Consider the following 26308-nt stretch of genomic DNA (forward strand, 5'->3'; position numbering starts at 1 on the left):
AGATGTAAGAAAAGAAATATTAGAAAGATGAGTTGGTTGCATAGTACAGGAGCAAATTATAGCCCAAGGTCCAAATCTTTTCACTCATTCTGTTGGCCTTCTAGCTAAGAATGGTTTTTGTCTTTTTAAAGGGTTGTAAGAAAACGCAAAAACAAAACAAACACTACATGACAGAGACTACTCGTGGCCCAGGAAGCCTAAAATATTTCACTCTCTGGTCCTTTACAGAAATAGTTTGCTGATCTCTGGCTTAGAAAATAAATGAATGATTAATACTTTATAAGTATACTCATATTTAATATTATGGTATCATTTTCTGACTACCTTTCTTCTCTTCAATAGAGCAAGTGATCACATTTATAAACATTCCTCCTCCCCCTGCCAAGGGACTCTATGTTTACTTTAAATTAAAAAATAATGATAAAAGGAGTATTTAAATATTTTATTTTCCCCTCAGTTATATGAACAATTGATTTTGAAACAGAGTAGGCCTGGGGTGTCTGGGGAATGGGATAGAAATGGGGAGATGGATGCCAAGAAAACTATCTCCACTGGAAGGTTAACTGCTGTTATGTACGTGATTGCTGAGATTTTTTTTCCTGGGTATTTTCATCACTGTATAGAAATTAGGAATGACACATTTATAGTAAATAATAAGGGACTGTGTTTTTCACACACAAAAAAATACTGCACAAAAAAGCAAAGGAATTTGGAATCAAAAGATCATGATTCAAGTTTGAACTCTACCAACTTACTCAATATGGCACTTTGAGCAAATACATTAGTATCTCTCAGCTTGAGCTTCTCCATCTAGAAAAAGAGAGTAAATATTGATTCCATTTAGTACGTGGCTATTATGAGCCAGGTGCTTTACATATATTATATTTGATCTTTATGTCAAACTGCAAAGTGGCTATTGTTAGCTCCAATATATAGATGAAGAAACTGATGCTCAGAGAGGTTAAGTAACTTGCTCAAAGTACACCACTAGGAAGAACCAAAGGGTCTGGAGTCAAATTCTGACTCTAGCAATATATTTAACCTTCTTAGGCCGTACATGTTTTATCTTACAAAAATACATACAAAACCTAATTGCTAGAAGAGAAGTTTTGAAATTCCTGCATATTACATTACCAGCTTGCACCTTAAAGGTAGATGGTTTTCCTACAATGTTCTTTATTAAATCTACTTCTGTGTCTTTAGAGAACAGTAAAGAGGGAAAGTGCTCTCCTCTCTGTGTATTATAAGAACAACCTAAATTGAGAAAGCGTAAATATATAGAAATATTAGATTTTAAGCATGTCCCTTGAGTACCACAGTAACCATGACTTCTATTTATTCCACAGCAATTCCCATTCTGTTTTTGAACCAAACACATTCAATATGTGGCACATCAGTTGATTGTTAAGTCTTTATTACCTTTGCTTCATTATCTCATGTAGTCTCCCATGCTGGACACACTGTTCCTCCAATTCATCATTTCTTCTCTGTAACTTTTCCAGTTTGTCATATGTATACCTTTTTTCTTGACTGAGCTGAGCTATTTCAGATCTAGAGAGGTATAAACACAGAAGTGACAGATGTTGAAGGTTCTTATTACCAAGAGCATGTTTTTAGTGTATAACCTTATCATTTTCTTGAACTCTGTACTTAAACATAACCGTGTCAATAAAAATTATTTTATGTAAAATAAAATATTTCAGAAATTACAGAATGTCTAGTAGAAGGAATATACACACTGCAGGAACTCAAGTGGTAGACAGACAAAGGAATAACAACTTCAACAGAGATAGTTTTTTCAAAGAACAAGACAAAAATGATAATAATCAAATCCCAGTTTTAAAAAGACAGCTATTAGTTTACCAAATATTTACTGAGTATCTATTACAGGCCAGCTACCATGCTGTTACAGGAACAACCTCAGGCCTAATTTCTGACAGAGAGTTGTTTCTTTTAATTAACATAGCTAATTTAATGGTACATGATTAAAATCATATAGTTTTAAAAAATGGTGGTTCTCTGCCCCCTGACTCCACCTCCAGCTTGTCAATGTAATTACTAATATTTCAGTTTGTAGTTAAATCAGTATTAGTTTTATGTCATAACAATTACATAAATATTGGTCCTTGTTGTCTAGGGAGTATATCACGATTACACATGCATTTGTGTACATTTATTTTCCCTAAACAAGTGGACTTTAGTGTAGAATGATTGAGTGGCAAGCCATCTTTTCTGATGGGAGATTCCCAATATTATCAGTATCTGTAATTCTTTCCCCTGTGGCCATTCTGTTTCTCAAAAGAAGGATTCTCCAGTTTCCTGCTTGTTGTGTACAACCCTAACCATCAGTGGTCTAGGAGCTGGTTGGAAATAGAGGGGTGGTGTACTCACCTTTCAGAATGTACACTTTTAATTAATTCCTCTATTCTAATTTCAGTGCAGCTATTTTCACCAGTGCCTGCTGGTTTAATCTCTTCAGAGAGGAAGCTCCTAGTTTTCTGGGTGGAGGAGGGATAGTCACCTGGCTGCATGGGGTGGGGGTAGAACTGTCAACTTTGGTTTCAGTCCTATATTCCACTCCTGCCTTCCAAGTCTTTTTGGGATCCTGAGAGCAGATCAGCTTGCTTCACATACAAGTATCCCTGTCTGCAGACATTTAAGACTCACTTTCCTCCATTTGCTAAGTGAGGTACCATTCCCCCAATTTTCTTTCTGTCTTCACATTATTTCATTTGGGATTACAGATATCTATCTACTTTGGTGATGATTGATGTTTGTCAGGAAATAACGTTACTTCTTCAGTGTCTTGGATGGCCATTTCAAGGCTCAAAATTTGAAGCTAAGAAAGACATCTGTCCAAGAAAAATTGTACTTTGTCCTTGACTTAATTAAACATTACTCCTTACTTCACCATCTCCTCATACTCTACTGCCTCATAGGTTAGAACTGAAAGTTTAAAACTCTTGCACATTAAAATACGAGTAGTTAACAATTGGTTTGTTTCTTGAAGTTTATGTGAGATGCTTGATGTAAAATTATTTCCCTCCAAAGAAAGGATTCCTCCATTAGGTGAAATAGCCATTTTTTTTTTTTTTTCCTACAAAAGATTTGGATTTGCTAAGGGAATTTACCCCAAGGACCAAGCTGCTTCACATGGTATGAAACAATCGCTCGCTTTTAGTTCACCTCATTCCTCATTTTGTTTTCACCTTGGTTCAAGTTTCATCTCGAAGGAAGCTTGCTCTGATTAATACTTGCAGTTCTCAGTATGTCAGCACATTTTTTGAAACTACCTCTAGCTTCTACGCATGCATTAGCTTATAATTTATTCCTGTGAATTGTGCTCTGTGCCTCATCCTTCTTGCTAGATTACAGATTACACACAAGGGCATGGATTATCTCATTTTCAAGCTCAGATTAAGCACTCAATCTATATTTACTTCTTCTAATAATAATTTACTTATATTTGAAATAGTCTAAATAAGTAAACAATGACTATGTCTATCCTTTCAAAATCACATACAATATAAAAGAATTTAGGAGCAGTTATATGAAATTTTTAATTTAGTATTCTTCCACAATTAGTATTTCCTATCACAATATGCACTATGCACTAAAATTCCAAAAGGACCAAAAATATCCTTAAACCGGATTAGAAAAAAATGCGTAAGAATATTTATCTGTTCTCAGGTACTTTCCCAGAAAAACAAGTCACTTTTTAAAAGTCACGAAGAAAACATAGATTTTACAATATAAGAATATAAAGCTTTTACACACAACAAAATCATATGTTTTCATGAGCATGTTCCTTGTAGCACTGTTTCTAGAAACAACCTTGCTCTGTAACCCAATATATGAAAACTTAACCCAGAAATGTATCAACAGATGATTAGTTACATTACTTAAAAAAAGAAATATCAAGATGCTATTCTGATAATATGGCTATTTATTGGTGTTATATATTGACCTAAAAATATGACATATTGGTAAAAAAGGAAAATATTAAAAATCAGCATAAGGTAATTCTATTTTATAAAATAAAAAATATTTTGACATGTATACCACATATTAATATTGATGATCTCTTGGTGTCCAGATTAGAAATATAAAAAATTTTTTTTCCTTTTCTGTATTTTCTGAATTTTTACAATGGACATGTATTGTAATATTTAAAACAAAAAATAAAGTCACCTTGATTTTGAAAAAATTCTTAAGAAACAAAAAGAACTGGGAACAAATTTTTCAAAATTAAAAAAAGGGGAACGTAAAAAATGAGACAAATGAATATTAGAAGCATTATATAATAAACTGCTATCCCCACTCTTCATCAAAATTCCAATTAAAAAAGTACAAGGGATATGAAAAATACAGAGGAAGAAACATAAATGATCAATAAACATTTATAAAACATTCAATTTCCCTATTATTCAAAGAAATGCCTAATAAAACATTTACTGTATGCCTACACTACACCAGGTAGTGGAATTCATCCTTTACATTATGGTCTCAATTAATCCTACAAGGTAAGTGCTTATTCCCTTTTCTCTGGGAGGTAAATATGAGGTTTAATAATTCGCCTAAGGTCACCTAAATGGTGATTAGCCAAGCCCAGACACAAACACTGGTCTGTCCAACTCTAAAGGGGTTGTCCCACCCACTCTGCAACATGGCCCCTCACTCCTTTTTTGAAAAACCTCTCACTTCTTTTTGTCACAAACTGGTATGTACACGTATATACTGAGCAGAATTTAGTGCAGTACTTGAGCAAAGTCATACACATTAAGAGCCTTAACAGGGTTCATAGTCTTTGGACCAGCAATCCCCTTTTAGACATCTCAACTAAGAAAATCATGAAAAAATTCAGATTTATGTATAAAATTATTATTATATTATTCATTACATTTAAAAAGAGTTTAAAATTCTGATGAATTATTATTCATACAAATGATTCAATTAAAATTATGTTTCCCAAGTATTTACTGATGTAGAAAAGTGTTCATCAGATAATATTAAGTAAAAAAAGCAGGATGTAAAACTGTATGTGTATATATATATATACACACACATATGTATATCACTCACAATATAAATGCATGGTAACATACACATTTACCTACACATGGAAAATGACTGAAAGGAAACATGTCAAAAGTTAACAATAGTTATAGTTAGCCGGATGGTAATGTTACAGGAAATTTTTTTCCTTAATTCTTCTTTGCATTTATATCCAAATGCCCTATATTGAGGATATCTTATATACAGAATTTCAAAAATATAAATGTTAATTGTAAAGTACATATTACTATCAAGTATTTTATTGCTACAGTACTTTTCTGCTTTGCATATTTTATGTGTATGCTTTTCCTTGTTTATAATAGTAATTTGCCTACCAGCTTCCAATGTTCAATAAAAATTTGGTATATGTACATGGACATCATCTTTTATCTGTCTAGAGTCCATGATATATTGAAAGAACTAGCAGTTTGCAAAGTTCAAAGAGTAAACTTACAAGCTTCTATGTTAGCTTGAGATTACATTTGTGGCGTGATTGTCCTAGGGTCATATAAAAAGAAAATTGATTCTAATCCATTTTCATAGAAAATTTAGGTAATTTCTGCCTTTACAGAAGCATGAACTTCTCACTGCATTTTTATATACCAGTTATACTGTGTAATTACATTTTCATGAAGTATAATATTTTACTACGATAATTAGGATTACAGTGATAATTGCTTTTTAAGGAAAAAACATGACCCCTTAATTTTTTACTCTTTTAGAGTCTCATTCAACTTTCGGTAATAATTAGCAGAGGCCAATATCAGTTTCTTCTTGTAGAATATAATTTTTGTAGCATCCCAAACTAACATCATCTAAACATGCCAGGGAAAAAAAATAGTTCAACCGGGTATGTGTTCTTTACTTCAATTAAACTCACACAGTTGGATACCTACTGTTGCCAAAACAGTAATATAATTTATACATTATAGCCCACACAGTAAAACTACACTAAAAGTCATTTAACAATATTTATAACACCATAAAATACAGTGTTAAAATATATGAACTGCAATATGTAGCAAAATTATAAAATTTGTTTCTCATCATCAGTGATTAAAACCAGGATCATTGCTCTAGCCTCAATACCCACAACCCTGGTGACAGATTAGAATTCAAATCTTAATGATCAATTTACAATTAACAAGATAGAAGTGAAACAAATTAAACCAACCATTATATATAACGAGACCCAGTGGACTCCCATTGTTCCTCTTAATTACAAAACGCAAATCACAAATACACAACGGGTAGTGTTAGACATCAATCCACGAACCTAGCAACCCCGAAAGTGACAATGATAGAAAAGAAAGAGAAGCAAAACCATGCAGACCCCAGCTCTATGCTCTACATCCTTTTCTTTTCACTGGGGCAAAAGTGTTGAGAGGTGAAAACCTAGCACATGCTGGATCTCCAGTCTGCAGCTGGCAGAGGCTCCCTTCCTAGCCGGTGCCCAACCTCTCTGAGCTCTTCCCAGGCCATGTTTTAGATTGCACTGCAAACATTTTACTGCTGATTCATCTAAGTGCCTGGGGAGAGGGAACACCTCCTTCACTTTGATAAAGAAAAATCACAGTTGCACCAAAGATATTTAAATATCTCCATTTACCAACTTCAGAAACAACCCTACCACTGTAATAAGCTCTCAGAGTCCTGGGGAATAAAGACAAAAGGGAGCTGAAGTTTATGTGAGTTTCATCTAAAATCAGCCAGAATGTCTGCCTAGTGCCAATTAAAAGCAAAATGGAATTACTTGTCTTGTCTGATGCTCAAAAACAAGCTATATAAAATGCATGGAATTGGCAGTTCACTTTTCGTATTAAAATGGGACGTGCCGTTCACAAACCCTGGGGTTACAGACACCACCGGAGCAGTGTGGAAGGCATACTGTGCAGGAAGTACCGGCTCTTCACTGTGGAGGGCTTGCAGACAGCAGAAGCCATGGGCACAGCCATAATGCGACTTACATCTACTTGGGGAGAAACACATAGAACAGGACACACACACGGAGGAACCACTTCTAAACACTTTCATAAAGCGGCCTAGCAGGAGGATGGGATAGAGAGTAAGAGTGTCTGGGATTGGTGCTCCCGGATTGTCAGCTTTCCCAGTGATTCTTCAGGGGCTCTAGACAGAGGACTAGATCTGTGAGTTTAAAAAAAAAAAAAAAAAAGCTTATTTTAAATGGTATGAATCCATTTAGTTAGTATGGGATTTCGAATAACATGAAACTCTTAGACAAAAAAAATGTTTAAATTGTTGGTCAACATGAAATAAATACACTTACTTTCAGGAAAAATTTTACTGCAGTACTCTGAGGAAAACCTGGATTAAAATTACCATATGGTCTACATAATTATTTTAGAGACTGTGCTTTCACAATGACAACAGTTTAGAAAGCTCAAAAAACTTCAGGATTTCCTCACCTCAAAGCACAGGGGGAATTGTTTATCTTAAAAGTTTAGTAGAGGGTATGTAGAGGCTCACTCCTGGAGGGCTTCTACAAGGCTTAATAATAAATGTATAGCTTTACTTTAAAAGAAACACTCTGAGCCCTTCAAGTTTTATAGGTGTTTTCAAAGCAAAGGTAATATCAAAATGGAGTGTCTTTCATGTAGGAAGCCAGAGTGAAATGAGAAATTAAGAGTGAACAAACGAACCACACCCCCGCAAATCACAATTTATCCTATTTATAATGCTAATTTCTTGTGAGACACACAAAATGTACATTTTGTAAATTTTAGGGGCACTTAAAAGTTTTAACAGTAATAAGTTACAACTTATCCAGTCTTTATTATTTGCTAGGTTTTAGTTTCGGATCAACTTATAAAGTTACAGTAGATGCGTATTTTAACTCTTCAGACTTACAAGACAAGGTACCAGAGCAGGAGCTGAAACACAACCAAATCCACATTTTCCTGATCCTGCATTACCTTCAAAAAGGTTTTCCATTGTGGTATAGACTTTATGTCTGTCAGAGAATTATGTCACTCAGACTCTGGCAAAGACAATAATAGCTAGGTGAAGTGATATCCTAATTGCCAGTCAAGACCCTTAAAATGATACCATCAATGACAGCAATAGCACCTACTGTATACTTCTATGGGTCAAGCATGGTGTTAGGTGCTATGTATATGTGTGTACCTATATACATCTCTCTAAATTTCTAATTCCCACCATAATCCTGCAACATAGTTTTTAAAAAGGTTTTTACAGATGGAGAAGCTGAGGTTTGGAGAAATTAAGCGATGTATGCAAGGTCATGAAGCTAAGTGGCAGAGCAAGATTCAAACCTTGTTCCTTCTGAATTCCAAAGTGTTTTTTTACTGCACACTGCCTGTCATCAACAAAGGAATAGTCTGGAATCAGAGTCAGATCAGGATACAGGGGGTAGTAGCACCATGCTTGTTTGTTTCATTCATTCATTCAGTAAATATGTATCAGGTGCCAGCTGTGTATCAGACATAAAGGAACACATTCAATTTACAAAGTAGCAGTCAGGAGCTAGAATCAGAAGTGAGAGGAGTTGAAGAGAAGACACGATGAGGTTCAAGTTCACTAGACTAGTACAGGGTAAATTGATAGACCTAGAGCAGGGGAAAGAAGGCCTCAGGGCACATGGCACAGGTTAACCCAGGCTCACAGGTTAACCCTCACATGCCAAGTATGCTTACTTCTCCATGGAAATATAAAGATTAATTTTTCTTTCCTAAACTTTCCCATCGTAACTACTTTGGCCTGGATTTTCTTTAGTAGTAGATATAAAATAATTATACTTATTGTAAGAAAGATCATAGGCTTTGGAACCAGAAACGTCTAAGTTAGAATTCTAGTGCTCCTACTTACTAGCTATTTAAACATTCTGAGTATTGGTTTCCTCCTCTGTAAAAGAAGGTAATAATTCATGTCTCAAGCTGTTGTGAGAATTAAATAATATATAGCAAGCATATAGCTTCTCTTTCTCTTTTATACACTTCAATTTCCTCAATTATGTCTCCTTAGACAGCAAGATAATTAATCAATAATCAATCCCAAAGCAATCTTAAGATAACACAATCTTTTAAGACCCAATTCAAAATAATTTTTTCTTAAATTATTAATCCAGTTTGTTTGTATCTGTGTGAGGTAAATCAAATATTTCTAGTTAGGAATATGTCCTGTTGATATATTATGAGGGTCTTTTCCACTGCAAAATTATTTGGGTTTCCTTGTCAAGTTTCCTGAAAATACTGGGTATTTTGGTACCCTAAGCCTTTTCCCATCCCAAACAAGATACTTAATTAGTATTCGCTAAGAAGGTGCATGTTCAGAGCACATTCTGGGTGGTTATAGGAGCTTCTGCCTTCCTGTGAGCAGAAAGAATTGGATTCATAAGCCTAAGCCCCCTGATTTTCCAAAAAATTCAGGGATGGGGATTCCATAAGGTAAGCCAGCTTATTGATGCAGGAACCCAAGATAGGGCTCAGAGTGATCAGACATGCTCTGACCCTCCTAGAAATTCTTTCTGAATAATAAACCTAAGTCAGTAGTTGGTTTGCTGAGCCTTATTGCTTGTTCTTTGATGATCTAAGTGAGTTTCAGAAAAGTATGCAAGAGAAGATACACAGATTATTTTCCCATTAGGTTATACTGTAATGCGACATTTTATACCTAGCTAGTTAAATGAATGATTTCTTTTGAGTTCAAGTCAAAGTGATTCTGTTCAATATCATTCGTTTACAAGAGGAAACCACAGTTCAAGCAGGTCAAATAAATTTGTCCAAGATTACGCAGCTACTGTCAGAGCTAAGGTGAGAACTCAGGCTTCTTAGAATTTAGAATATAAATAATTCATTTATTGAGATAATATGCTTAGAAAATATACAGAAAAAAATTCATTAAGAACCCAATCAGTGGATTTATAAAAGAGCATGTACCTACAAAATCAACAATGGCTATTTTATTAAAATAAAACAATTTTAGGAGAAAGAAAAGATGGTTTTGGTTTATTTCAAAGTATCATCTACTTTTATTTTTATACATTCATATTTTACCCATTATCATTTGCCTTAAAGATAGCTTTTATGTGTTCATGGAGAACTATGATAATAGACTAAAATATGTTAGCTGTGTTAAAATATGACTTTGGAACTGCTTGATTTATCTGCATCCTTTATTAAAAGGATGCCATCTTGACCTTTGTGCTCTGAAATTTCATAGTTTTCAATTCTGAACATTAAAAAAGTCAAATTATAGTATGTATACCTAATTATGAAAAAACATCAAGGTGTCTGTATGGACAATTAAGAAAATTTTCATGGAGAGAAAATGTTTTTTTACAGGAAATATGTCAATACATATCTAATTTTGACATTAGACTATAAAATAGTGGAAATGCTGTCTTTTAAGAAAAAAATTACAGTATTCATATAAACAGTGCTCTGAAAGTATTGTATAATATTACCCACCTGCTTTTCTGAGAGATTTGTTCCAGTTTCTTGGCTAATGTGCAGCACTCTTCCTTTAACTTTGTCAGAAATGAATTCTGGGAGGTCAGCAATGAATACTGTTCATTTTCTAGAAATAACAATAACCACCCCCCCAACAACATAAGATGTTTATGGTTGTAGCTCTGCAGTGCTTCCACATGTATAGTGGTAAAAGTGCTAAGACAACCACACTTTTCCTATAAGACGCTAGATCACTTTTATGGTCCTAGGTCAAAGGAATGCTCATCTGGCAAGACACTAAATCTTGTGAGACATTTATTTCCCTAATAATTACACACCAGAAACATTTTTGATCATATCAGCTTTGTGTAATTTTTAACATGTTAATAAATTGTCAAATACCTCAAGTGGAGTCATAGATGCTTATATCTTTGTAATATGCAATATATTTTTACTTTGATAATTTTACTATAAACAGAGTGTCAAATTTATCACAGCCAGATAATTCAAAACTAAAATAATTGAGGAACTCTTTCTACACTGTAATTCATGCTTTATGTTTCATATCTGCTCACATATTTCACTACCCCAATCTTGCATATAATTCTCTAATCATAAAAGAAAAATACATAACTTTCCTTATTTTATTGGAAATAAATAATTTTCCTTATCTACTTAGTGTGAGCTTCAATGAAGATCTGATCAAAGAAACTGAAGAGAGTATGTATTTTTGCGCAAAACAAAAGAAAGTATTCTCATGGTGGCTCAGTTAATACTCTTATCTAGCACTCAGAGATACTGCCCAAGACTCCTTGATCACCGGGATCCTGCTAGTAGTGGAGGCAAACAATAATTCATCCTGTAATCTTCTCCTTTTGTTTTTAGTGGAAAAACAACTACCAAGCCTGGTGAATTTTCATTTCTTCTGGCCAAACACTGTGAGAAGAAAATCTCTACTGAAAGTGATGGAATGAATTATGTGGATCAATATGACATTTGCCTCTTTATTAGCAAACAGATTATTTAATGAATTTTACATTAGCAATTTTTCACTTACAGGATAAGCAACCATTTATTACCATGTCATCAAATATAGTATACATTAAATCACATGAAAATTATCTTTAGGTGAAAGGTTTAACAGGCCCTTTCTTTTCAGTTTTAGACAATGACTGACAAAAAAGCATATAGCATACAAAGCAAAATAAATCAAGGCACTAAAAATTAAGCAACATTTTTCTGGAAGAAACAGGATCAATTAAACTTTTGTTTTAATAGTACAATCAGCTTGGTGTATGTGGTGTGGAGTTATAATGACTGACACTGTCTTGTTTTGACTAACACTGTCTGTGAACACACAACTCAAAAGTGAAAGGAACTACATAATGCTCCGACTGAACAAATCAAACTGCCTATTTTCAAAGTGCATTTTACTTTCAAATTAAAGGTAAAGAGTTACTGGCCAACTCAGTCTGCAGAATAGTGCCAATGTGATGAAAGATGGCAATTTTTAGCCAAGCTGCCAGCTGTGGTCAATGCCTTGTATTAGTGAATTTTAACAGCAGTTGTGAGAACTTGAAGAATGCAAAGGATTAAACATCACTCTAGACTGGGTTGGGGGAGGTGGGGAAATCATACAAATGCTAAAAACGTTCGAAGCTGCAAAGATTAAATAAAGGAACATATCAATTTGGAGCCACTGAATTACATCCAGCTGCGACAGTGAATTAAGAACCGATTAATGGCTAAAGCTTTTCTCCAGTTTGGATGCTGAAGCAAACTCATTAGGCTTTTAGAGTAGCTATAATGTGTGTACTGTGGGAACTGTTCAATGCTATTCAGGAGACTCTAACTGTAAGCTCAGAGCATTTCCCGCAGAGCTTCTGATGCTATTTTCTTTATATAACATGTGTGCCTGAAAACCCAGCCAAAAACAAGCCCTTTGTTTTTCTACTTTGTTGTGGTCTCTCTCAGCTTTACGTTTCTTGAACACAGGTAAATAAACTCATAATCCAGATGGTGCAACAGATGTGAGAGCAGCACTCTGAAATCAACAGACAGTGGGCAATACTTTCCATTTTCTCTTTTAAACGCTAACTAATATGTAATTCGGAATCTCCGGTGTAGTTAGCATCTGCTCCCTTCGGCCAGCCAAAGGTTACAGGTGTTCCTGATGTCATTTCACAGTAAGGCGTGGGCCTGGCTTGTGAGCAAGTGCCCAGGCTCTAATCTTTCCCTACCACCTACCAGTTTTGTCATGCTGGGCCTCCATTTGCTGTATCTTCTGTGTCAGCTCCTGCTCTCTTTGCTGGGCCTGAAGGGCTTGGGCCTTTGCATCGTTGCTAAAGCTCTGCTGAATGCTATCTTTTTCCAGTCTACAAGGCAGAGAGGAGACAGACAGAAATTTAAACTACAGATGCACTAATCCCCATCATTTCCCCTACAGACCACAGAGAGCTGATACGTAGTAAATGGTTAAGCATAAGTAGACAACAATCTTTCTACAGGCTCCCCCTTACTTGAGGCGGAAAATCCAAAGGACCTTTCATACAATGTTAAATACTTGCCATAAATCCAAATGGACTAAAGTAAGCAACTTTAAAAATCAAAAAATCATGACAACTGAATAATGCCATTTTGTAACTGTAAAACACAAACACCATTCTCTATAACATTCTCAATGTTATGTACCGCCAATTAATCTTTTTTCTTTTGAATGGTCAATATTTCCTAAAGATCCTGAAGTTACAGGAACAGCATGACTCAATACACCCGAAACTTAAATTCTTGAAACTAAGTTTTGTAGATCACCTCTGCTTTTCCTCCCAAACTTAAAACGGAATCTCAAATATAATGTAGGCGATTCTATCTGGAGGCAAGTAAATGATTCTGCAGTACCACATGCATGTTTTCCTTAAATATTTTCACACATTAGGCCATGTAATGTGAATATAAATATGAATATGAAAATAAAAAACTTCTCCCAGCACTTCATAATAAGATCCCTTTTGGGTCACACTGAAAGAAATTGCAGGATGAGAAGCTTCTGTAGTCAAAGACGATGTATTTCACCCCACTGTGACTGGATATTAACCAGTGGATGGGTCAATATCCAATCATAGTGGATCCTAAAGAGAGGAACTTCCTAAACAATTAGAACCTGAAGAATGCAAAGGACCTCATCACTGGCACCACTGTGAATAATGACACTGTGTGTGAGCACACACACATAAACACACACACACACACACACATACACACATTAGGTTGGTTCTTTATTCTCTAAATATGGGTAAGTGATATGAAAGTTTCCTTCAATTAACTGGCTTAGTTATTTCTAACTCCTAATCTTCTTGTGGGCATTTCTCATCCATGCTGCTTTAGTTTACTAATTGAGATATTTACTGTCTTGTCTTGCCAAACTAAAAATAAACAATTCCATAAAGCTATCACTACTAGTCTATGTACTGCTGTGGAACTTCAAATCACTGGCTTCTAATCATAAAGCAACATAAGGAAAGTCTGTATTGAAATCAGTCAATGCATGCGGTAATGTAGTACAAAATTCCAGAATGAAAATACACCCACACCTCAATCAAATGGATAATCAGGGGGCCACGCTAAATGTGAAATAAGGTCCCTTCTGGTACTTCTAGTAACAACACCCCGTGGACTTGCTCCAAGGTCTTGCCTCACACTCAGTTCCAAACTGGTATACTGCAACACATGGATGGTCCGTCGAGGCCACTTTTTGCCTCCCCAGTCATACCACGTATTTTCCGGCCATGGAAAGCTGCACATGTCTCTGCGTTTTGCTGGGATGTTTTTTTCCCCCGCCCACCTCACCCCTCTCTGCCTCCCACCAACCCGTCACCCCTGTTCAATGTATACTGCTCCTTTAGGACCTGCTCAAAATTCCCCTCCTCTCTTTCCCCTCTCTCCTAAATTAACTGTTCTTTCTACAGTGACATCAGTATATGTTGTGTATGTATGTATCCTACTAAGATAGCATTCATCACACTTTGGTTATTGGTTTACTTGTCTGTCCCTTTTTGCCATCTTTGTCTCTCTATACCATGAACCCAGCTCAGTACATGGCCACAGAAGTGGGCAGTGAATGTTTAATGAACGGATGTTCTTATATACTTGCCATAGGGGAAAGAAGGCTGCAGTCTTTAAGTGAAGCTGAAGAATCTGCTCAAGTCTTAAATGAGGAGGCAAAAACTTTCCAGACGTGAAAAAAAAGAGAGAAGAGTGTATGGAAGAGAATGCCTCTAAAGGTGTTGCCAGATGGAGCTGCTCCTGCTGAAGGGGTCAGCTTGAAGAGAGCACTGTGGATTCTTTCACTGAGTAACCATCCCCAAGACAGAATCCTAGCTAGAGCAGGGGATATAGGTCGGGAGACCTAGGACTCTGAGATCCCCAGTAATCGGGTGACCAAAAAATGCATTGTTCAAAGCCAATACCCATTTGAGAGTGAAAAGGGGCATTATTAATAATTAATCATAAGTAATTATACCATGACAAACAGTCATAACTGGGACTACCCTTTGTAAACTGGGGCTTATGGTTCACTTACACAAAGGGGCTGCCAGTCTCACCAGTAAATTTCAGAATGAGGAACCTAATTACTGATCTCCTACATTTACTAGAGAAAAGAACTACTGTCTTATTGTTCTCCTTATAAAACAATTTAAAAGAATGCTCTACCAACAAATGTTGTTACACATCAACTTTTGTTTCTTGAATCCTTGCCCAACTTTTACTCTGTTTAAGAAACTACACATTTTATTTTCAATTACATAAAAACACGACATATTTTTGCTTTCCTACCTTCTTTATATACCCCTTTCCTTCCATGTTGCCCTTTCACCTTGCAGGTTCTTTCTGACTTAGCAGGTTTTTTATAAAACCTTAACATTTTAGAACTGAGAAGGAACCTCAAATTTGTTTAATCAAATCCTCTCACATTGTAGTTGGAAAAAAAAAAAGGAGGGTCATAAAGAATTAGAAATCTTCTCAAAGGTTATTGTAAATGCTGTAAAGGCAGAGGTGGGATTCGAAATATTTTGATTTAGGAACCTTATTTTATAACACTCTACAGGTAATGCAATAATGGGTTGAAAGAATTCATAAAAACCACTTAGTTATCCAAGGAAGTGATCAGAGAAGAATCCAAACCAATTCATTTAATACTTAACGTAACTCTGAAAGACACTCTGTTAGGCACGTTATCCAAGGAAGTGGTCAGAGAAGAATCCAAACCAATTCATTTAATACTTAACGTAACTCTGAAAGACACTCCGTTAGGCGCAGGTCAAACAAAGGTACATAAATATGGCACAGTCTCTGTCCCAACAGGGAATTCAAAACGGCCAAAACAGAAGGTAAAAGGTGAAATATACCACCAGAAAGGTACCAGGGAATAAAACTACTACAGCATAGAAAAATAAGAAGTCAACTCCAGCTGGGTGTGAGAGCCTTGTGAAAGATAGCTGGGCCAGGCTTCCCCAAACGGTTTTCATTCAGTTCTTACTCAAAATATTGATGATCTCACTTAACCAAACTTATAGTTACCATATTTTACAAATTGGAATAAAAGCAATGGCAGTAAAGAAGAATTTCTTGGTTGTTATTAAAATAAGGCTGAAAGATGTATTCATAATAGCTAAAACCTGGAAACAACCTAAATGTCCATTAACTGCTAAATAGATAAACAAATCGTGGTATAGCCTTACAATGGAATACTAGAAATAGTAGTAATAAAATAGTAATAAAAAGCTATTGTTACATATGACACCTAGGTGAATCTCAAAGACAGTAGTATGCTTAAAGAAGCCAGGTACTGAAGACATATTTTATGATTTCATTTATGTGAAATTCTAGAAAAGTAAACAATAGTGTGACTGGTCAGTATTTCCAGGACCTGGAGGTGGGGAATGGGCATGAGGGAACTTTGGGGTTGATAGAAATGTTCTATATCATGGTTATGATGGTTCTGTAACTATGTACATTTGTCAAAACACACTTAATTGCAAATTCAAAATTGGTGATTTTTATTATATTTAAATTTACCTCAGTAGAGCTGACTTTAAAAAGGAGAAAATGTATTAGAATAGGAACATCCATCTTTTCCTCCAAGTTATCCACATCACCTGTGGCAACACATGGGCGTGTGGGCCAGGTCGATGTTTACTTGATGACAGTTGAGAGTTAAAAGGAGGGAACAAGTACTGGGTAGGCCTCAAACACAGACTAAGCATACATTGAGGTTTAGTCTCTCCTTTTTTCTGATTATAATTCTGGTTGATTATATTTTCTGAAATGTCATTTACCATCCCATTTAAAAAATGGGATTGAAGAATTAACTTTACATTTCTAATCCTCAACTTTTCCATATCATTTATTATTTTAAATCTTGCTATTTAGAAAAATCCATGTCACCGAGCAAAGATGATTAATCAGATTTTTTTTAAAGTACATTTAAAATTTTACTACTACATTAAAGGACTGAAAGTTTCTGACGATCCTAAAATTCACCAGTGAGTGCGGCACGGAAATGATGAAAGCCTCAAGTCTAACCTGAGGACAAGGACGTGGTGTTGCCAGTGATTTGAGGCACCAATCCTGTCTGCCATGTTTCTATTCACCTTTTACTAGTGACTGAAGTATTAGACACACAACCCTTTTGGTTAAAAGGTGTTTCCTTTTTAAAGTAAAATATAGAGAGCTTTGTGACAGTAGCATATTGGTGTAACAAAATGTATGAGACCATTTATAACATACTTACTAGCTGAGAGCCATTCTTGATGGAATTACAGAGAGAAGCAGCAGGGAGGTGTGGGGTGCTGTTGTGAGTTAAGATACATGATGTCCACTTGTCCCAATAATGGTGATATTATCTTTGATCACTTGGTTGATGTTATTGGTGTGCTGGAAAATGTTTAATAATTGATTTGGGGGGGTATCCCTCATTTGCAGTGTTTACCAATTTTCATTGTAAATACTTCTACCATGTCCTATTTTAATAATATGATTATTATCTATTATTCTTGTGCACTTCTTGGCTTCCTATTCCTACAAGATGTTCCAGTTTCATCTTGTACTGTCCTTTACCAGTCTTGGAATCAGCATTTGCTCAAGGAGCTCTTGTGCCTTTTGGTGGAGAATGGTATTTAGAAATCAAGATCTGTCACTAGGTGGTACTCATTGCTACTGACAAGTCTTGGCTTCTAGGTCACCTTAGTAGACAGAGCCAGTATATGAATATACATATGAATATATAAATATAAATATGAATATTTGTCTATATGTCTTTATATGAATATATACATACACATTCAAATTGATGTCTGTAATTCCAATCCAATAACATAGATAGAACCTAGTCTTCCCTCTTTCCCTAAGTGTAACATTATTCCTCAACAGTGAGAAACTTGGAATCCATTCTTTAACATACTCATTTTCTCAAACTTAGTATACACAGAAGTGCTTTCTAAGTTGCTAATCTACTATGGAAATCAAATCTATGAGTAACTAGAATTAAATATTTCCTTATAGTTTTTTGTTTTGCTTTTTTAAAAATTGAACTATAGTTGATTTACAATATTGTGTTAGTTCAGGTGTACAGCCAAGTGATTCAGATTCTTTTCCATTGTAGGTTATTACAAGATATTGAATATAGTTCCCTGTGCTATACAGTAAATCCTTGTTTTTATCTGTTTTATATGTAGCAGTATCTATCTATTAATGCTTTTTTTTAAAAGCATACACACCATTTTTTCACTTGATTCTCTTTGTGTTCTGGGAAAACCACATCTTAAGAGGCAATGGAGGGACTTCCCTGGTGGCACAGTGGTTAAGAATCTGCCTGCCAATGCAGGGGACATGGGTTCGATCCCTGGTCCAGGAAGATCCCACATGCCACAGAGCAACTAAGCCCGTGCGCCACAACTACTGAGCCCGTGCGCCACAACTACTGAGCGCGTGCGCCACAACTACTGAAGTCCGTGCACCACAACTACTGAGCCCACGTGCTGCAACTACTGAAGCCCGCATGCCTAGAGCCTGTGCTCCACAACAAGAGAAGCCATTGCATTGAGAAGCCTGCGCACCGCAACGAAGAGTAGCCCTCGCTCGCCGCAACTAGAGAAAGCCCACACACAGCAACAAAGACCCAACGTAGCCAAAATAATAATAATAATAAATTAAAAAATAAAAATAAAAAAAAGAGGCAATGGGGTACAGTAGAAAACTCACAGAGCTAGAGGATCCAAGTATAGTATCTACCTCCTTGTTACCTATGTGATTGTGAACAAGTAACTTAATTCTTTTAATTCAGGGGTACTTTCTGAAAATAGGGCAGGAAAAAAGCCTACTTTAAGGGTTAATAATTTTAGTAACCTATTATTTACTAACGTTTAGCATAAGCTAAGCTCTTTACATGTATTCTTTTATTTAATCTCAAACAACCTTAAGAGGTAGGTTCTCTTATCCTCACTTTATAAATGAGGAAACTGAGGTCTAGAGAGGGTGTACAATTTGTTCAAAGTCCCCCAGTTATTAAGGGACATAGCCAGGAAATTCAGGCCTGCCTGAATCTAAAGTCCATAGTATGAATCTCTATGCTTCAATATCTTACTCTGTCAGGGATGCAGAGAAATGAGATAAAGGATGACAAGAGTCTTATTTCAATTATCCGTGTGTGTGTGTGTGTGTGTGTGTGTGTGTGTCATTCACTACCCATATTATCCATCTTGATAGCCAATCCCAAGCTAGTCCTCCTTCTCCTTTCCCATTTGTCCCATATGTTATTGGAACACTTCCTCCTACAATGACACCATCAATTAGTTGTATCCTCCTTAAAGAAATATATTGACTTTTGCAAAAACATTAAAAGGCACATAAATACATCTCCTGCCTCAAGCTTATCACAGACTCCTAGGAAAGATAAGACATACATATCTTAATTGGAATGTAAGTGCCTGAAGAATAGAGACCTTTGTTTTGCTCATTAATTTATTCCAAGAGCCTGGAATGGTGCGTGGAATACAGTTGTGCAGTCAACAAATATTTGATGAATGAATGAACGAGTGAATGAATGAATGAACAACTGTTAAGGGACAGAAAATACTAAGTATCCTTACAGGTTTAAGGATCCTCCTACCTACTGATTAGAAGAAGAGAATGGGATAAAATAATCCCTATTTTGGCCAATAGTTTAATTTAGTTTTATTATTGATAATAACAACAAAATAAAAACAAAGTAAAATCAGTAGACAGAATGATACCTTCCATGTTTGAGAAGAACCAAAATCCTGTACCTGTTTACTATTAACAAGGACTATGTTCTCATATTTGAGCAAATGTAGAAGTAGAGGGATGGAACAAATAGGGAAAGGAAAATACAAGAGGGCTAGGATTCAGTAATCCCTACTTCCTCAAGCATGCAAAAAACTTCATGGCATTATACATATTTCCTAGAGGAAATTATTTCTATTTTCTTCCCTGCAAAGTATATCAGAATTTTAAGTACAATGTTGAAAGTTGAGTTATCAGATCAGAGTGTGAGTCACTTCTAGGAAAGGAAGCAGAAACAAAAGAGGTCAACTTCTTTCAAAGGAATAAACACAAAAGAAAGGAAATAATTCACAGAAACTTTCCTAAAAATATTTTTCCCTCCAAAAATGTTCTCTTATAGTATCTCCAAAATAATTTGAAAACTCTAATCTTCAAGGCCAAGGAGGTGTGCTAGACTCTATTGCCAGCTTCTATTACACCTTCTGAATAACTCACATTTACTTAAGACAAAAACCACAGACTTTTACCATCTCGTCATCTTCCAGTGTCTGTGCTTTCTGTTTTACAAAGCACAGTCAGATGCATTGACCTCTTTATTCTTCATAATAATTCTGTAAGGCAGGGAGATGGAGCAGATATCCTTGTTTGACAGATGAAGTATCTCAAGCTCAGAGAATTAAGAGATTTGCTCAACACTGCACAGCTACTAGTAAGTTTGGTGTCCTTTCCATTCCACGGCATTGCCTTACATGAGGAGTTTAGTAAAATTCTATTGCTCATCCAATTCAACAAATACTTAAACACCAGTTTGTGCCAGGCACAAAAGTGTGGGGATGCATCAGTATACAAGATACAGACCATGACCTTCCCCTCAAAGAGTTCATGGTCTAGTGAAGAAAATAGACAAGAAAAAACAACTAAAATAGTAAGGTAAATAATAAAATGGAGCTAAATTCCTGCTATCATACAGTGGATAGGACAGGAGTTGGGGAGTTGCTAGGCACAGTGAGGGAGGATTTCAGGAAGCTTAAAATATTAGAGGCTTAAAATGAGTAGTAATTAGCCATATAAAGAAAGAGAGGAATATTGTTACAAGTGAAGTGGACAACTGGTGCAAAGGCCCAGGAAAGAGAGAGAATCAGGTGCCTTTGGAAAACTGCAAACAGCTTTGGCACGAGTGGAGGGTGGAATATATGTGTTGTGGGGTAGAAGCGAGCAGTTGGTGGAGGGGAGACTGAAGAAAGATGAGACTGGAGATGTAGGCAGGAGCCAGAACATGAAGCTATTTTTAAGGACTTCATCCTCAGGGAAATAGGGAGCCAATGTAGGGTTTTAAGCAGGGGAGTGTTGTGATCACACTCAAGCTTTAGAAAGATCACTCTGGCTGCAGTGTGGGGAACAGATGGGGAAGGGACAACATTAGAAGCAGGGAGAGCACTTATTACTACAGCAATAGCAAGAGCAATTTTGGTAATTGTTTCTTAGATATAGTAGATATCATAGATAGATACTGAGACTGAATAGCCATCAAATGCACATTTCAGGATTTTCAGCCTTGAAATTGCTTAAGTAGCTCAGAGGTCTCAGATGAATTAAGTGCTTGTCTTGATCAAAGTTCCTGGGAGAATGTTAGGCCCTCCTATATTCTATTTTACAATACCATGGGCCCAATTCTAAAGACTAAAGAATAAGAACAAGCATGCTTTTGCATGAAATAAATTAGACCATGATTTTGCCTTTGCATCTTCATATTGTCAAAATATTCATATTTCCATCTCTGACTTTTCTGTGTAAACTGATCACATGGGTCCACTCTTGCCTTTCCTCTCTGAAAAATATCAGTTTACCTACATATTCCCAATAATTAATTAATCCTTCTGATGAGTAACTTCAAATTAGACATCAGTAGGATCAATATATATTAAAATGACATTTCTGTAACCTCTCAATGGATCTGCATCGCTGTCAAATTGTAGTACAATTGACTGAAAGAGTTTATATTCTATTATAAAAATGTTTTGGAATTAATTTCTAGGATCCAGTTTTAAATTGGGAACATGTTGATTACTTTGTGGCTATTAAATTTCTTCAGAAATATGCTATAATAGCAAGAGTTAACAATTATTAAATACATGTCATAATGTCTCATTTCTCAAGCATAACAGAGTAATGCTTCATTTATCTGGAATGTTGGGAGATGAGCCATTCCACGAGAACTTTCCAGGTATTAGACCCATACAGATCTGACCATTTGCAGTAGAAATGTCTAAAATATATTGCATCTCTGCTTCCTTAAGCAAACTACACCAAATATAACAAAGTCTTCATAATCAAGGTTCATAATGCCTGCTTGCAGCTGCATTCCCTTTGCTAGGAAGCTCCTAGGAATCACTGCTCATTGTTGTATCTTCAGGTATCTACCATAGGGCCTGGAAACAGCAGACACTCAATACGATTTGCTGCATGGGAAGTCTCAGGTGCTATTCTAACAAAACAGAAAGCATACAAAAGCACTAATCTGCTTCTTACAATTTTTTTTTTATTGATTGGTTTGCTATGATTTGCCGCCATGTTTTTTGTTTTGTTACGTTTCTAATTTTTTTTAATATATAAAACTGATGCTTAGGATAGTTCCACTGATCCTACACAGAAAAGTGCAAGGGCTTTGTGATAGTTATTTGCTTCTTAAAAGTACTTCTAAATTTATATCTCAGTTTATGGCTATGTGTCAAATGGCTGAATTTACCAGAAGTCTACGTCTGAGGAAGTAGGGAAGTTCTGTAAGAAAGACAGCAGGGTTTTCATTGTTCTAACGTGATGGCCTTTGGTCAACCACCCAGTATGTTTGTACACAGAAATTAGGATTGTGATCTGCTGACTGACCTTGGCTTGATAACAAAAACACAGTTCATTTTTAAAGCTTGATTAAGATCTCTATAACCTCTCCATTGTTGCACAAACCTCCGGGGCTGAAAAATACTATGCTTATAGAAGAAAAAAACGGACCTGAGGCCAAGTTTTCAGATTCTTACTCCAGTATAATTCTCACTCTTCTAAATAAGAAAATCATTGTTCTTGTCACAGTAATTAGGTCATTTTCCTCATCAAAACATTTTTCCTTTTAGTCATTTCATGATTTAACGTTATTTCTATTTGGCTTGTTAACTCTTGCTTGTAACTATTTTTATCTACATCCTTAACTGTTTCCTCTGCTTCAGGAACTTAAAGTGTTTGCTGGATTTTCTTCTTCCTCAAGCCATTTCTAAGCCATCATCCTCATCATTCTTATAGTTGCAGAACTGTCCTTTCTATTCCTGAGAACCTGCTTTTACCTTTATTCTAAAGCTATTTATATTCAAGTTCATTTCTAGGAGGCAGCCTGTCTTGAGCCTACCCAAACCAGCAGAATTTGTGCCCTAAGAAAAGGAACATGAGCAACTAAAATCCTAAACTACGTCTAAAAATAATGTCGTACTTTTGGCCTTTATCCCTTAGTACATAAACTTCACTGCCAGCAGGGCTGGCTTGGTCATTCTTTGTACACAAGGAGGTAGGGATTAAGGGTGCATACTTTGGTGTCAGCCAGACTGGGCATCAGAGTCTCCATACCTCCACTTACTAGCTGTGTACCCTAAGTGAGTTACTTACCCTATCACTCAGTTTTCTCGGATGTGAAATGGAGTTAGTAACAGTACCTCTCCTTATAAGACTAGTATGATATTGTATGTAAAATACACTTAGTATAGTACTGACACATTGTAAATGTTCAAAAATATCAATTAGTGCCATTATTATTATCATTATTATTTCTTAAAAGATGACTAGTCAAAGTGTAACAATCAATATAATTACTTCAAAGACAAAGCACCTTGAGGAAAGAATAAAAAATTTCCTCAGTTTACTGATAAAACCTACATAGGAGGAGGTGGTATTGCACAGTGGATGTGAGCTTGGGCTTTGGACACACACAGTCCAGATTTGAACCCTGGCTCCACTATGTACTAGTTGAGTGACACCAGAGTGGAACTTCAGCCTAAGGCTTATTTTACCATTTAATAAAATGATATTATTAGAATATGTGAGATAGTCTACATAAAGCAACCAGCAATGTCCAGCCCAGATCATCATTTGAAAGGTGCCTAAATTCAACTAGTGGACTGGCATCTAATTATTTGTCAAATTTACTTTCCATAGCTCTTAACATGTAAAGGTAAAGATGGGACAGTAAGATAAGGAAGAACTTATTGTAATTTGCTGCTGGTACAGCTAACTCTTCAGCTGCTTTCTCTATCCTCCTCCTCCCCTCAAAGTGACAGTTCCTCAGAAAAAAATTAACCAAAGTTAGTCCTGGCTACCAGCTTTAAATTAAAAAGCTGACATGATTTTCTTATTTGTACAGAATGATTCCAATTATTGTAGAAATAGACGTTAGGGTTTATGACTGCATCTACAGTGGACATTGTGGGAAAGCCAGGACAACTGAGGAACAAAAGGTCTAGGGTTACAGTGGCTTGTACGGCAGCCACTGGCCACATGTGGCTACTGAGTACTTGAAATGTGGCTAGTTTGAAGAGAGACATGCCTCAAGTCTGGACTGCTGTGAAGAATTAGAAAAAAAAGTAAAATATATCTAATTAATTTATATCAATTACATGTTGAAAAGATACTATTTTCTATATATTGGGTTAAGTATACTATGTTGTTAAAATTAATTTCACTTGTTTCTTTTTAAATATGGTTATCTGGAAATTTTAAATTGAATATGTGGTTTGCATTTCGTGGCTCCCGTATTTCTCCTGGACAGGGCTGATTTGAGCATAACTCCTTTTCTCCTTCCCTAAAGCAGAGCATCATTTTTAATCTTGATGTTCCATAAATCAAAATAACCATGTTGCCAAACACTGCTAACTCTAAATGTCTCACGAAGATATAAAATCTCATAATTCTTATAAAAAAGCCAAAACTATTAAAATAACATTTTCTTATCTTGATAAACTTCTCATTTGCATCAGCCAGTCACCATTACTTGAAAAGGAGAAACAAAGAAGAATTCTAATAGAAAACTAAGAAAAGCTAAAGCTGAAGTAGTCACCATATTATACAAATGTAAGCAATACAAGCTTTTTTTTTTTTTTTGTAAATCAGATTTGGTTTGAAGCAACTCCCAAAATACATATTCATATTTAAAATTAAATTATAAAGCATATTAAAAAAAATATTCCATACAGCCAAGCTGGCAAATTATAGAAAAATGTCCAGTTATATACATGGATTATAGGCACCTAATAAGTTAATATGCATATAGTTGGAAAATATTTATCATTTAATAGTCTCTCTATAATTGTTAAATGGGAAATAGCAGATTCTCTACGATCCGCCCTCCCACAGATTTCTTTCCTGAATCTTCAGCAATCATCCTCATATCATTCATTCTTTGTTTCTAGTAAGAAACTAACAGTTTCAAAGTCTATCAAGAGTATTAGTTAGTCAATCAATCTGTCAACCAGTTTTTAATAAACTATCCTACTGCCTGGTGAGTTAATCTGTTGCCTTTGTAGTTTTTACTTATTGCAAAACATTATCTCCATTTCATGAAATACAAATAAGCTGCTGAATGGTTTCAAACCTCTAGAAACATTGGTGGAATTTATTTGGTGAGAGAAATATAATTCAAGGATCCAGAAAGGAGAATGAGTGGGAAAGCCAGGACCACACATAGTAAGCCCTCATGAGAATCACAATTCCAGTCATCATTATCATTACAAAGTCGTTCTTTATAGAAAATCTCACTTGAAATATTTATAAATTATGGGCACCTCCAGTGTATTTATAGAAACATTAATACATTATGAGTGCTAAACTTCTTAATTTCTAGAGCTTACTGCCCATGAGTTGCTGCATTTCTTTAGAATACAGGAAAGGATACACACAGAATGGAGGAATATCAGTATGCCAAGAATGGAAGGAGAATGAAATCTACTGCAGAGTTTGACTTAGGGTCCCATACTTTAAATCTGTGCCAATAATCCCTAGCAGAATATTGTTTAAAATAATTTATACCCAAAAGTACCCATAATGTTTTATTCTATAAAATCTTATTCTAAGAGTCAAGCTTTGAAAGGTACATAATTCAATTAGCTGACTGGCATCAAGTTATTTAATTGTCAAATTTACTTTCCAGAACTGTTAACATACAAAGGCAAAGTTGGAACAGCGGATATGGAAGAACTTGCTGCAATGTCACTCTGGCACAGCTAATTGTTCAAGTAACGGTCAAAGATGTTCCCCCTCTCTCACTTCCATTTCAGAGCACTGATTACACCTAAAGTGAAAGTTACTTACCTCCCTGCTCTCTTTGTGAATGAAAGTAAAGTGGGAGGTGGGGGCAGAGACTGAAGTTCCAGAGGCACAGATGAGATAGGAAAACAAATAATTCCCACGTGATAATTCTCAGTTGTCCTACCACAAAATAATTTAAATCATTTTGTGTATTCCCCAAAACCTGATTCCTGGGAGATATGTAG

General features: G+C 35.6%; 1 protein-coding gene across 4 annotated transcripts in view; it reads right to left on the reverse strand.

The window, feature by feature from the left end:
* Positions 1 to 26308, reverse strand: part of SDCCAG8 (SHH signaling and ciliogenesis regulator SDCCAG8) — a 261877-nt gene that overhangs the window by 79879 nt on the left and 155690 nt on the right. For 2 of the 4 annotated variants that reach the window (XM_007182438.3, XM_028166594.2), the window contains exons 14-16: positions 12732 to 12859; positions 10503 to 10611; positions 1420 to 1551 (exon numbers count right to left, since the gene is read on the reverse strand). In XM_007182438.3, the coding sequence (XP_007182500.2) occupies positions 1420 to 1551; positions 10503 to 10611; positions 12732 to 12859 (369 nt within the window). Of the gene's footprint in view, positions 1 to 437; positions 811 to 1419; positions 1552 to 10502; positions 10612 to 12731; positions 12860 to 26308 lie in introns of those variants that run through there. The other 2 variants (XM_028166595.2, XR_009008858.1) reach the window with 2 other exon arrangements.

This window comes from Balaenoptera acutorostrata, chromosome 1, assembly GCF_949987535.1.
Source record: "Balaenoptera acutorostrata chromosome 1, mBalAcu1.1, whole genome shotgun sequence".
Taxonomy (NCBI): Eukaryota; Metazoa; Chordata; class Mammalia; order Artiodactyla; family Balaenopteridae; genus Balaenoptera; species Balaenoptera acutorostrata.